General features: G+C 53.1%; 1 protein-coding gene across 9 annotated transcripts in view; it reads right to left on the reverse strand.

The window, feature by feature from the left end:
* The window catches only part of TOP1MT (DNA topoisomerase I mitochondrial), a 30,628-nt gene extending 23,033 nt beyond the window's left edge, over window positions 1–7,595 (reverse strand). For 3 of the 9 annotated variants that reach the window (XR_012659335.1, XR_012659336.1, XR_012659334.1), the window contains exon 1: window positions 2,236–2,429. Coding sequence is in view for 5 of the 9 variants with exons in the window: in XM_075085944.1 (XP_074942045.1) it covers window positions 2,236–3,068 (833 nt within the window). In the remaining 4 variants the exon portion in view is untranslated. Of the gene's footprint in view, window positions 1–595; window positions 615–1,091; window positions 1,360–2,235; window positions 3,138–3,284; window positions 3,358–5,466; window positions 5,526–7,202; window positions 7,294–7,522 lie in introns of those variants that run through there. The other 6 variants (XM_075085950.1, XM_075085949.1, XM_075085944.1 and 3 more) reach the window with 5 other exon arrangements.
* Between the last annotated feature and the right edge of the window lie 4,987 nt (window positions 7,596–12,582).

Genomic DNA, 12,582 nt, shown 5'->3' on the forward strand with positions numbered 1-12,582 from the left:
TCCCCACCCTGGGGTCTGGGACCTTCCTCCAAGGTCACACCAGGGAGATCCTCTGTGAGCAGCAAGGGCTGCCACAAAACCCAGATGAAATCCCGTTGTCTCTGCTACTGCCTCAGTTTCCCTATTCTTTCAAGCAAGGAAGACTGCAATACAACCCAGGGAAAGGCATCTTGAGGACAGGGACATGCTCAGTGCAGTGACATGGAGGAACACAGTGGGAGAGCAAAAGGATGGATGGGTCAGCCAAATCCATGGGGAAAGGCTCAGAGACCCCTCCTCTGAGCCACAAAGGTTGCTCAATTTGCACCAAGAGTCTGAAAGGGCTAAAACACTCCCCCCTTTCCTCACTACAGTCTTTATTTAAAAAGCACACAAAAAAAGCTCATGTGCATACTCCAGAGGAGCTCACACCATGTTCGGCACTAGCAGACCACCACCCCATACTTCTTATACCTATGATCTTAATGCAAATAAAAACGTTAAAGCACCTCTTCTCCCTGCAGAGCAATCAGGATTTTAAAATCACCACAAGTCTTAACTGAGAAATTTTAAAAATATAAAAGGAAAACCAGACAAATTAATTGAAGACACCCACCCTGAAGAACAGAGGAATAACATTAAAAAAAAATAACCCAGGTTGGGGGCACAAGAAGCCTGCCAGAGAAGTTTACTGATGACAGCGCATGGGACAGGCACAAGGTCTGTGCCCTGCGGCTCAGCACCCGCCAAGCACCTGCCCATTAACCCCAGCATCTCCAGGAAAACAAGGGTTGCTGGGAAAACACAGCAAGATTTCACCCTGGAGAAGAAAAACCCCTGTGTTTCTTGCTCAGCGGTGCCCCGGAAGTATTTCTGACCTTCCTCCTCCCCCCGGGAAGTGGGGTGGAATAAATCAATCACATCAAAGTGTGTCAGGAAAAATATAGAGGAAAAAGATAAAGAAAAAAAAAATCAACAAACTGCAGAAAATTTGGCTGAAAGCATTTCAGAGACAGGCAGCTGAGGGTGATTTGCACGATGCTGCAAGGGCTCTGTCTCTCCTCCCACACCCATGCAATCCCCCATCCCGGCAGAGCATTGCCTGCACTCACCTGCTGCAGCCCCCCGAACCTGCCCGGAGGCAAACGGGGCTGAGCCGGGGGTGACGGACCCTGCGGCCAAGCAACGAGGAGGCAAGACGCCAGTACATGCCACAGACCACCCACAGAAACAGCAAGGCTGGCGGATGCCCAGGTCACCCAAAACATCTCGGCCCAGCACCCCGCTACCCACCGTGGCATGGCGGTGGTGGTGCTGGAGGCATCGCCATGAGGAACCACCAACCGTGTCCAAGCAGTCCAGGCTGTGGCACTCCCCACGTGCCAAGGCAGTGCAGCCTTATGGGAAATGTAGTCCTGCACGCGTTTCGGGGCAAAACTGCTGCAAATCGAGCCACATACCGGCCTCTCGCCTCTGTGCCAGGCTCCAGCCCCACAAACAAGGCATTACCTAGCAAAAATACCCGCGTGGTCCCACTTTCATGCCACCCCGTGCCCCACAAGAGCTGTCCCAAACATCCAGGCACCCATGGGCATCCCTGTCTGGGGTAACACTCTAACAGCTCCCCACAGCCCAGGTTTGCGACAGGCTTCAAAGCTTCTAGCCCCCTAAATGCTCCTTCCCTGCCCCAGATATTGGGGTGCTCTGGGAGAGAGTGACACCAAGTGGCTAAAGCCACTGCTCCCTGCCACCTCAAAAAAAATACAGCATTCACCAGCACCACGAATATGTCCTTTCCCAATGCTCTCCTGACTAAAAGCTTGCCTGGATCATCCAAGAACTGCTGCAAAAGTGGGGGGGAGAGGGGGAAATACAGCCCCTTTGTATCCTCTACAACTCCCACTGTCTTGGAAGCTGTTTTATCTCGCAGTGTCACACAGATCATCTCCTTCCACCAGCCATGAGCATCTCCCTTCCCTGGCTAGGCACCAGCAAAGCCAGTTCAGGAGGAAAGCTTATTGTATACACTGTTACAAGAATAAAAATATACAGAAATTATTGTGTGCTCAGGACCTCCCATTATCTCTCATTCCCTTCCTCCAGCCAAGAGCTCCAAGTTCAAGGCTTAAGATAATACAGCAGAACAGTTAAAAATAGCTGTAAAGAATTTTCACAATTTTACCCAAAAAAACCCTAAAACCCCAATTGCATTAGTGTTAGACCTGCCCACAGGTCATAGGCACACAAGACACTTACCATTTCCACTTGTTTTCTGCCTCTTTCTTTTCTTCCTCTTTCTCCTCCTTTTTAGCCTTTTTGTTGTTCTTTTCTCCTCCTTCTTTAGATTTCCTTTTCCGGGTCTTCCCCAGGGTCTCCTCATCTTCACTCTTTTTCCCCTTCTCTTTCATTTCCCCCTCTGACTTTTTTTCCTTGATTTTCTGCTTTTTCTCTTTCCCTGACACATCTCCCTTCCCTGCCTCCTCCTCCACCTCCTGCCCAATCTCTGCACTCTGGGTCTCTCCCCATCTTTCATCCCCTTTCCCATCCACCTCCTCTTCCTCCTCCTTCACTCCTTTCCCATCTCCACTTTCCTTTCCCATCCTGTCTCTCCCCTCCAGTTCATCTCCCACTCCATTCTCTCCTGCTTCCTCATCTGTCTTCTCCAGCTCTTGCTCCTCTTCCAAAATTTTTTCTTTCTTTATTTTCTTCTTCTTCCCCATCTTCTCCTCCCCCTCTGTTTTCACCTTCTTGCGCTTCTCTGCTTTCCCCTTCTGCTTTTGCCTCCCATCACCCTGTCCCTGGGTGCTGCTGCTCCCTCGCTTGGCTCTGCCCCATCCCACTGCCTGATTCCTGCCCCAATCAGCACCCTCTTCCTCCTCCATGCCCTCCATCACATCCTCAGGGCTTTCCTCAAATTCATCCTTCTTGCTCCCTCCTTTTCTCAGCAAACCCTTTTCCTGCTGCTTCCTTTGCTCTTGCTTCTTCTCTCTTTTCCTTTTCAGGTCTTGGGCACACCCTTGCTGCAGCGGGTCAGTGGGGTCCAGATCCTCCTCCTCAGCCTCCCTCATAGTGGTGATGGCCACATCCATCTCCAAAGCCCCAGGCTCTCTGGAAAGGGATGCAACCCCACCAGCAACACCATCACTTGGCTTTGGGACCTGTGGGAAGCAGCCAGAAGGCAAGAGATGTTGAAGATGGTAAAGGAAAGTGATTATCCCAAAGCCCAGGCACATGGAGGGGGTGCTAAGGGATGTGGCCCACACAGGATTTGGTCCAGAGGGTGACAGTCCCCCCGGGTTTCCTACCCTAACTCCAGCCTTGGTTGCTGAGGGATGCTGTCCTGCTGCAGGTCTTGCTTTCTGGGGTTTGCTGTGAGACCTACAACAAAAGCACAGCGACTTCTCACTGCACTGGTGAGCAGCACCCTCCACCTTCTACGTGCAAAATTAGGAGTTTCTTCCCAAATGATCCCTTTTCTCTTTGAGCCTGGCAGGACTCCAGGTGCTGCAACAGATGGAGAGATCCCAAAGCAGCAGTGACCAGCCCCCATAGCAACTGGCCCCAGGTTGCAGTTTATGGATGAGGAAGCTCAAATGAGCAGGACCACAAGGTCTCCAGACCAAATAGGGGAAGCCTCAGGGAAATATCCCCAGGGACACCTCTGCCCAGCAAAGGGGACAGGTTTGATCCAACAGAAAGCAGGACAGAGATGGCATTAGGCTGAGAATCATGGACCCGCTGGAGAAGACGACCTTGTAACAGGACACATCTTCTGGGACTGTGGAGACAGGCTCCCCCACTCTCCCAACGAGGCAGCCTGAGCATTAGCATGATGGGGAGGGACACAACCTCATCACAACAAGCTGCAGGACCAGGAATGTCCAGATCCGTGACCTCCACCATCAGGAATATGGGTGGGGAACAGAGGAATGTTTCCTTGGTCAGCAAAGAGGTCAGGGAGCTCTGTGGGACATGCAAACATTATAAAGTGCCAACCTGCTCCTATAAAATACTTTCTCCCAAGGCTTCTCGAAGCCAGGCAGAGAGTTGGGAATCTCATCTTCGAGTTGCTCATGTTCCACAAAAGCAAAGCAAGAGATGAATGAGGGATTAGCATCCACAGCCTAAACCAAGCCTACATCTTGTAGGTTGAGCCTACATCTCCACAGGGTTGAAGTGAGAGTGCCCCCTTGCCCACAGGGAAACTTGGGGCTGTCCCTGCTTGGTCATTGCACCTCCCAGCTGAGCGAGATGCCCACCAGGCTGCAGATCATCACACATCCCCAGCTTGTGATCAGCACCACTACAAAAAAAGAAAAAAATAAAGAATCCCCAGCAAACTTCTCCAGGCCAGCAGGTCAAAAGCAACTAGAGCCACATTCCTCCAGCCCATGCCGGGCAAGCTTGGAGCTTAGCTCAGGCCCTTGCACCAGCCTATGGGTCAGACCCACTTGCCTGCCTTTCCCCCCTCCTGGCACCCCTCAGCAGAGCCGGTTTGAAAGCATGGCCAGCTGCCCTGATGCCTCCCAGTAAGGAGCTGGGAAGCCAGGTTTCCCCTCCCAAAGAGGATGGTGACAGCTCTCCTGCATGTCCAGGTGAGCACAAAGAAAAACAGAGCCACAATTTCTGCTTTTAGCCAAAACATCCCACGGACAACATTTCTGAAAGATTACTTAGGCTGATGTTAAATTACCAGACTGTGGGACATCAGAGCACTGCAGTGCTCAGGAAAGCCTTTGAGCCTGTGTGGGACGGAGGCAGGAGGTTCCCAAAAAAACAGGGGCCTCATGCTTTTTCCACACAGCTGGAACACACATTACACAATCTCCACTAAACTCATTAGGGTAAATGGCCCAGCAAAACACCCTCAGCCCCTCCAATCTCATTAGCAGCCAAGCACCAGCAGATTCATGACTCAGAAGGCAAAGTCCCACTGCTTTTTGGGACCGGTTCCTTCCCCAGAAAGTCTTATTAGAGGCTTCTCAGTGGACATGAAAGCCCCTGCCTCTAAGACACAGAGATGATTAGCCTGCTGAGGGACAGCTTTATTAATTCAGCTTCCTATCTCTGCCCAGATCTAGCATGGGGCAAGGAAAAGAAACACCCTTTCCCTAGGCTTTGCGAAGCTTGTTGTCCCCAGTAGCATTTCCCCACCGCCTACCTTCATATTTATGTAGGTATGTGCATCTGAGCAATCGCACCCTGCTGACTCGACCATCCTTAAGGAGGTTGGTTGGGACCAGGAGCCTCCCTGTCCACCCAAATCCCAGGACGGGGCCTCAAATTCCAGCTGCAATGTTTTTGTCAAGCTTTAAGGTCACTGAAGGCACCAGGACATGGCCAAGCTGCCCAGTAAAGGCAGCAGCAGCAGGGTGGTCTCAGTGATACAGGAGGGAAAACCGGGGTGGTGCAACCCCATGGGAAGAAGAGAAAGGAGAATTCTCCAGTACTCTGGGCAAAAAGCATTCAGAAAGTGGCCCAACTTACCCTGAAGAGTCTTTCAGCCCCACTGATGGCCCTTGGTGGAGGGTTGATTCGGTCTCCTTCTGAAAGATATTAGCAGTGTTGATCTGGGAGTGTTAGCTGGCATGGGTAGTCCAAGTGCAGCACCACTCCCAAGCCCCTGTGATGGCAGCCAGCCAGGCCACCCATGTCCCACTGAGATCACCTTCCCCTTCCTCACCCACCTTGGCTAGAAACCAGGAGCCCAAAGTGGCAGGTTCTTCCAATCACAAGGAGAGCTCTGAGGCTTCATGGGGTTAGGAAATCCCTACCTTACTTCCAACAACACTGAAAGGGTATTTTATAGAGCAAATACATGAAAACCATCACCCCTCCTCAACCACCTGCTCATTAGATAGGTCGCTGCTGTTGGGGACAACAGAAGGGATGGAAGGGCTCCAAAGCAAAGACACATCAAGTGACAGCTTATGTGCATCCACACCAGCTTGGTCCTTAGAAGATTAAATGGCCCTTATAGCAGATGGCAAGGGGGAAAGTGAGGTGGGCAGCAAAGCCACAGGGTGGGAAATTCAACAAGAGCAAACAGAGAACAAGGAGAAAGAAAAGGCAAAGCATAGGGGAAATGGGGACAGGAGCTAGGAGAAAATGGGCTCAGAGGGGACTCAAACAGAGCCCTAAAAGCTGGTCCATGGTGGCCACCAGAAATGTTATCACACTGTTTGCACACTTGTTTTCAAAGCTGAAGCCAGGCTTTTCTGCTCTTGGCCATGCAAGGCTATGTCTAACCATGCAGCGCCCTGAAACCCATCCCAGCTTCACCCGATGCTTGCCAAGCATCGAGGCTCTCTTTATAAATTCCGACTTCCCCAAGTTTCTCTTCTGAAGGCTTTCAAGGGAGGCCAAAAACCACACAGGGGTTTTTCTTGAGAGCTGCTGCTGAAAATCTGCTAGGTTAACTCATTAAGGGGGAAAAATACCCGAGTTAATTATAGGTTGGTTATGACAATATACACTTTCGTTCCCTGGGAATATGCCTGCTCTTGAATTCACAATCCTTCAGCTGCTGTCAGAAATCAGGTTGGTAAATTCAGGAGCAGACAGCCACAATCTTCCAAAAAAAAAAATCCTGCATGCAAATGCCTGGCACTTGCACCGGGAATACTGGCAATACCAGGACACCAACCACAGGCACCCTTGGGGTGTTTCAAGGCTGCAGCTCTGATCACATCCACCCAGGAGTGTTTGCTGACATTCCAGATGCTGTTTGCGAGAGGGATGGAGACTCACCATGGGGAAGGGAAAAAGCAACATCTGCTTTTTGGTTTACACAACAAGAGGAAGAGTGCAATACGTTAACATGGGCAAAGCAAAATATACAGGGGATCAGGCAGGATCTGTGCTCTCCAGCACCGTCCCAAGAACAGCAGTGAAGACCAAATGTCTCAGAAACGGATGCTGTCAGGATGAAGCCAATCCCAACCTCATGCTTAGAAAGCGATGGAGTCACCCGTGTCCTGGTGCTCCCTGTTTGTGCCAGCCTGCGCTTTTGGTCCAACACCAAAATGTGAGTGGTCCAACCCCAATGCCACATGCATCCGAGCTTCAGGCAATTTACTCTTTAATTTCATTCAAGATGCTCATGGGATCCCGTTTAGGGGCTTGCACACAGCCACAAATGGCTAGACAGCATCCTCACCGCTCCCTTGAGAGCACATCACATGAGTGCTCCTTAACCCTTTAGCACAGGGACCACCACGTACCAGCCCAGATGCAGCAACCTCCTCTGCTTGGATCCCGTCCCGCAGACTCGAGCTGAGACCTTTCCCTTCTGCAGCCGCTTGCTTTAGAGAGCTTCTTGGCCAAAAAGGAGACAGAGAAGGAACACAAGATTTTCCTGATTAAAAAGTCCTTTTGGATACTCAAAGCAGCCCAAGTAGAGCAGAGTTAGACACGGTGCTCCTGTGCTTGGCTCTGGGGTGACCCCAGATGGAGAACCCCTGCATGGGGAGGGGTTCTAATGCCATCTCCTCCCCGAGTGCCACCATCACCCCCCCACTCACCCATCCAGCTGAGGAGTTACCTGCTGATGATGTTTTCCTGCAGCGGCTTCTTCTCAACCTCAGGCAATTTCTTTTTCCCTTTTACCACAGGGGGCTGCATATCAGGACAAAGTGGTGTAAGAGAGAAGTTCACGGAGTGGGTTCAATGCCACAAAACATTGGGGACAGTCACGAAGGTCACCCCAATGCCTGGGCATGGAGAGGGCTGGCTGGTACCTGCACCATGCATGATGTTTTCTCCAGCTCCTTCTTCACAGCCTTTCCCCTGGGCACTTTCGGCACCTCCTGCCCCTTTCCCGACTCACTCTTTCGCTTCCTGGGGTCAAAACCAAATTCATCCCACTGAGGCCAAGAAGCCAACACCTGCAGCAAACCCCTTGGCGGTGAAAATAAGCCATGGCATGAGGCTGCACTGCCTAACCCTTACGTCCAGCAGCATCAGAAAAGGGCTCCCAAAAGGAAATTTGGAGGGATTTCCCTGCTGACCATTTTAAGGCTGAGCTGACCATCAGTAAACGTAATAATGCTAGAGGCCCCCCAAAATCCCCTACCCCATGGTACCCACCTGCTGCTGCTGCTGTTCTTTGCCCCACCGGCCCTCGAGACCCCCATGGCTCTGTCATCCACCAGCTCTTCAAGATGTGACACGGGGTTAAGGCAGCGTCCCTGAGGATGGCCACTGCAACAAGATAGAGACAGCACATGGCCAGTAGCACCCCGGTTTTGCTTTCAGGGGAAACCCCAAGAGATGCTCCCTCCACAGCTCAACCCTGAAGTTTGCAGATACCGGCAGGGTTAAGCTCAGCTTTAACAAGGACCTGAGTAGGGCATCAAATGGAAGAGACTTGAGCTGAGTTGCGGGTGGTAAAAATAATATTGCTGCTATAAGAAAACAAAAGCCCCCCCCCAAATAGCATAGGAAATCACAGGTCCATGTAGATAGGTGCATGTTACATGCAGGGTTGGATTTGCAGCCTCAGAGCAGCCCAGGGAATGCAGCACACATTATCCAGGTCCTAATTACACCCAGAAAGCCACAGAAAAATAATAAAACACAACAAAAAGACAAAAGCAAAATTGAGATATTGATTCCCCCCACCCAAAGCAGGCAGCTGGGCTACCACCACCTCTCATGGATGAAGCAGCCAGACCGCCCCCCCCCGCCCCCATCACTGCTCCCTCTGAAAACTCAAGGGCTCAGAGGATGCAAGAAATAGAGATCAAATTCAAACACCACCAAGGTGGTGCCCATCTGAGAAGGGCCTTCACCCCTGAGGAAAAAAGGGGACCTTTTAAGGAGAGAAGACAAGCTACAAAGCACCATGAGATATCCTCCAAAAAGTAAAAAAAACATTGAAAGCCTTTATATTTTACCAGCCTTTGCCAAGCTGTGAGCCCTTACAGCTGCCGGTAGGACCACACTCATTCAAGCACAGGGTGACATACTCTCTCGAAACCACCCAGACTGGAGAGGACCTCACCCCTTGCCCAGCTGCCTCCCTAAGGGCAATGCCCCCCTAGGGGCAGCTTATTTAAAGACTCCCTCAGCCCTGATTGGAGGCTCCCAGCCCAAGATGCACCCTGGGAAATGGAGTTTTAGCCCAAAACCTGAATTTGAGAGGAACCTTTGGCCAATATCTCCTTAACAAGGAGACCTGCTTGGGGTGAGGGGGGGGAAATACTTTGCACCACTCAGGTGGAGAACTGGGCTGAATACATTGCTTGAAAAACAGCTTAGGGAAATCAACCTTCCAGGAGGTATCCCCTCTCCAATTATATGGTTAAATTAATCCCAAAATCTAGCCTTTCTCAGCTGCTTCTTACCCATCAGAGCCCCGTGGTTGGATTTGGAGAGGTCTTTAAGCCCAGATACTGGGTACAGAGGCCAAATCCCACAGGGTGCCATAAACCAGTGCCCATAAACCTCATCCCAAAGCACTCACTCACCCATCCCACTCCTCTCCAGCCCTATTCATGCAGCTGAGTTTATTGCTTTCACCTGCCCACGTTGCCATCAAGAACCTCAATGCAGCTGAGCCTCAAAATGGTCTCAGCCATCCTCGACCCGGTGCAAGCAGCGCTGCTGGGAAAGGGGCCCATGCAAAGGGGCCACAGGGGGGTTTACACAGCATAAAGAAACATGAGCTTTTTTCCTTAAAAACGCTGGGTTTTAGGGCAAAAAAAAGGCATTGCCCCACGCCAAGATCCCCAGCCGGGGCGAGTAGCGGGGCCACGCGTTCCCCTGGGAAGGTGCTGGCCGGTTCGTGGCCGGGAGCGGAAACCCCCAGAGGCAGGGCTGGCTCCCAGGAAAGCCTCTTTGATCCCCGTTGCGCCACCGGGGGAAAAGGCATCCAAGCCACCTTTCTTGCTGGATGAGTAAAAATTGTCAAGGGATGGGAGCCAGCCCCGGGGTAGGGAGCAGGAGAGGACGACATCGTGTCGGGGCTTGTCCGCTCTCAGCCGCCTTCTGCCAAGCCGGGGACCAGCGTATAGTTGAGTTTCTTCTATTTTCACCCTGGGTCCTGTATAGATTTATTCAGCGCTGATGCGTGGTGAAGGTTTCTCTCAAGCTCTCCGTGTCAGTTGGGATGTCCATGATGGGAAACAATGGGATTTGCAGGGTGGGCGAACTGGGAGAAGCCTGTCCTGATGTAAACCAGCTCCATTTTGCCTATACATCCTGCCCTGGGTTAAACCTCTTAACGATAAAATGAATTTTATATCTTTTATATATTTTTCCCTTTGAGGATGTTCTTTGCAATGGGGGAGGCGGGAGCAGGATGGCTCCATCCAGGGCTCTGCAGCGGGGAAACGTGGACCACAAAGTGGGTCTGGCTCATCCTTGGGGAAAACCAGCCTGCAAATGGGGTCCGTGCACGGTTTGGTGGATTAAATAGTAATTTTGCTTTTCTAGTCCAGCAGCTCCTTCCGGGTTGGGAATTGTACGAGGGAGAGAACTTCCTAACATATTCCCTTCCCTAGGATTGCGTGCAATGCTCGAAGCCCTGACAAGGAAAAATTGGTTGGGAAAGGTGGAAATATTTTAATATATTCAGGTAGTTATAAAATAAATTCATGCAATATAAAAGGTTTAATGTAGGCCGGGCTAATTTTACTTCCCCTCGTTAAAAAGCTGAATCTGCACGGTGTTCCCCGTGCCCTATTGACACGAATAAAATTCATTGTGCTCAAGCGCGGTCTCATTAACTTCGTTATAGAAACGAAGCCAGCTCCCAATAAAGACTAAAGGACTCCGGTGACAACCCACCTCAGCATCCCTGTGCCGGGCACTGCACGTGTTGGGGTGCCACGTGTGTCCTGGGAATTGGATTTTTCCAACCCCTGGTCACTTTTCCATAAAATTTTGCTAGTTTTGACGCTGTTGCCTAGGCCGGCTCTTATTTTATGAGTATCCTTGAAAGTAAAACCCTGCTATGGCTTAACGAGACAGCTCAGAGCGGGGAAAGCGGGGCAGGATTTTCCTGTATCTGGCAGGAAACAGTAAGAAAATAGGCTTTATTTTAACTTTTTATTTGCATTTGTATTATTTTTTATATTTTATTGCGTTTTGTACAGAGCGGTATGGGAGCAGCTTTTAACAGCTATAGCAGGACACGGGCACAGCAGTCCCAGGTGTTGCAGAATGGCTCTGGCAGCTGTGCGAGCTGTGGCATCACCTTCCAGATGTTTTTTGGGGGGAATGGGCGTGGGGGATATGATGTGGCCAAGGGGCCGCACGGAGGGCCACAGCGCTGGGGCAGGAGGCAGCTGGAGCAGGCTGAGTGGGGGGCGGCACGATGGGTGCTGCCTTATTGCACACCCCACCACCACCACAGCAGCCCAGATGTTGCGGGGGGGAGGAGGAAACCTGGGGGTTGCCTGGGAGGGGGATGCGGGGGTTGTAGGGGCCGAAGGGGGGGGGCCCAGATGTGGCCGGGGGGAGGGGGGTCTTGTAGAAGGTGGGGTCGTGCAGATGTGGCTGCGCGCCCAGATGTGGGGTGGCGGGCGCGCCCAGCTGTGGCCATGGGAGGGGCGCGGGGCTCCGCGAGGCCCCGCCCCTCCCGTGACATCACCGGCGTTCTAATTCCCACCGTTGCCACGGGCGACGGCCCCCCCGCCCCTCCCCTCCCCGCTCCGTTCCTCTCCCCCCGCCTCTTCCCGTCCTGCCGCTCCCATTGGGCAGCGACACCGCCCATCCTCGCCTTCCCTCTCTTCTATTGGTCGAAGCGGCGATCTGCCCCGCCCCACTGCCCTCCTTATGCCCCGCGCCGCGGCGGGGCCGGTGCCGCGATCGCTCCTGGCCGGTGGCGGCGGGGCCGTGCGGGGGCACCGAGGGGTGAGCGGGGGCAGCGCCTCCGGGGGGCCGGGGCTTGTGCTGGCGGGGGGTAGCTCTGTAGGGCTGAGGGGTTCGCCCCAGCTGGGGCATCTCTGTGAGGCAGTTTAGGGTGGGGGGGTCGCTGGGGCAGCTCTTGCAAGGGGGGCTTGGGGGGGGAGCTGCCCCCTCACCTAGGGTGGCTCTTGCAAGGGGGGCTTGGGCGGGGAGCTGCCCCCTCACCTGGGGTGGCTCTTGCAAGGGGGGCTTGGGTGGGGAGCTGCCCCCTCACCTGGGGTGGCTCTTGCAAGGGGGGCTTGGGGGGGGAGCTGCCCCCTCACCTGGGGTGGCTCTTGCAAGGGGGGCTTGGGTGGGGAGCTGCCCCCTCACCTGGGGTGGCTCTTGCAAGGGGGGCTTGGGCGGGGAGCTGCCTCCTCACCTGGGGTGGCTCTTGCAAGGGGGGCTTGGGGGGGAGCTGCCCCCTCACCTGGGGTAGCTCTTGCAAGGGGGGCTTGGGGGAGCTGCTTCTTCACTTGGGATAGCTCTTGCAAGGGATCTTTGGGGGGGTTTCCCCCCACTCTGGCTGGGGTAGCTCTGCAAAGGGGGTCTGTGGGGCTTGTGTCTGTCCCCCCCTGCAGCTGGGGTGGGGGAGGAGCAGGCCTTTGGCTTGCGTTTAGCCCAATGTTGGGTACATGGGGGTTTGCAGCATCAGGGGGTAGGTGCTAGTGGGGGTTTAAGCCCCCACCCAGGGCAGGGCTGGGTTCTGAG

Source organism: Phalacrocorax aristotelis, chromosome 2 (assembly GCF_949628215.1).
Source record: "Phalacrocorax aristotelis chromosome 2, bGulAri2.1, whole genome shotgun sequence".
NCBI lineage: Eukaryota > Metazoa > Chordata > Aves > Suliformes > Phalacrocoracidae > Phalacrocorax > Phalacrocorax aristotelis.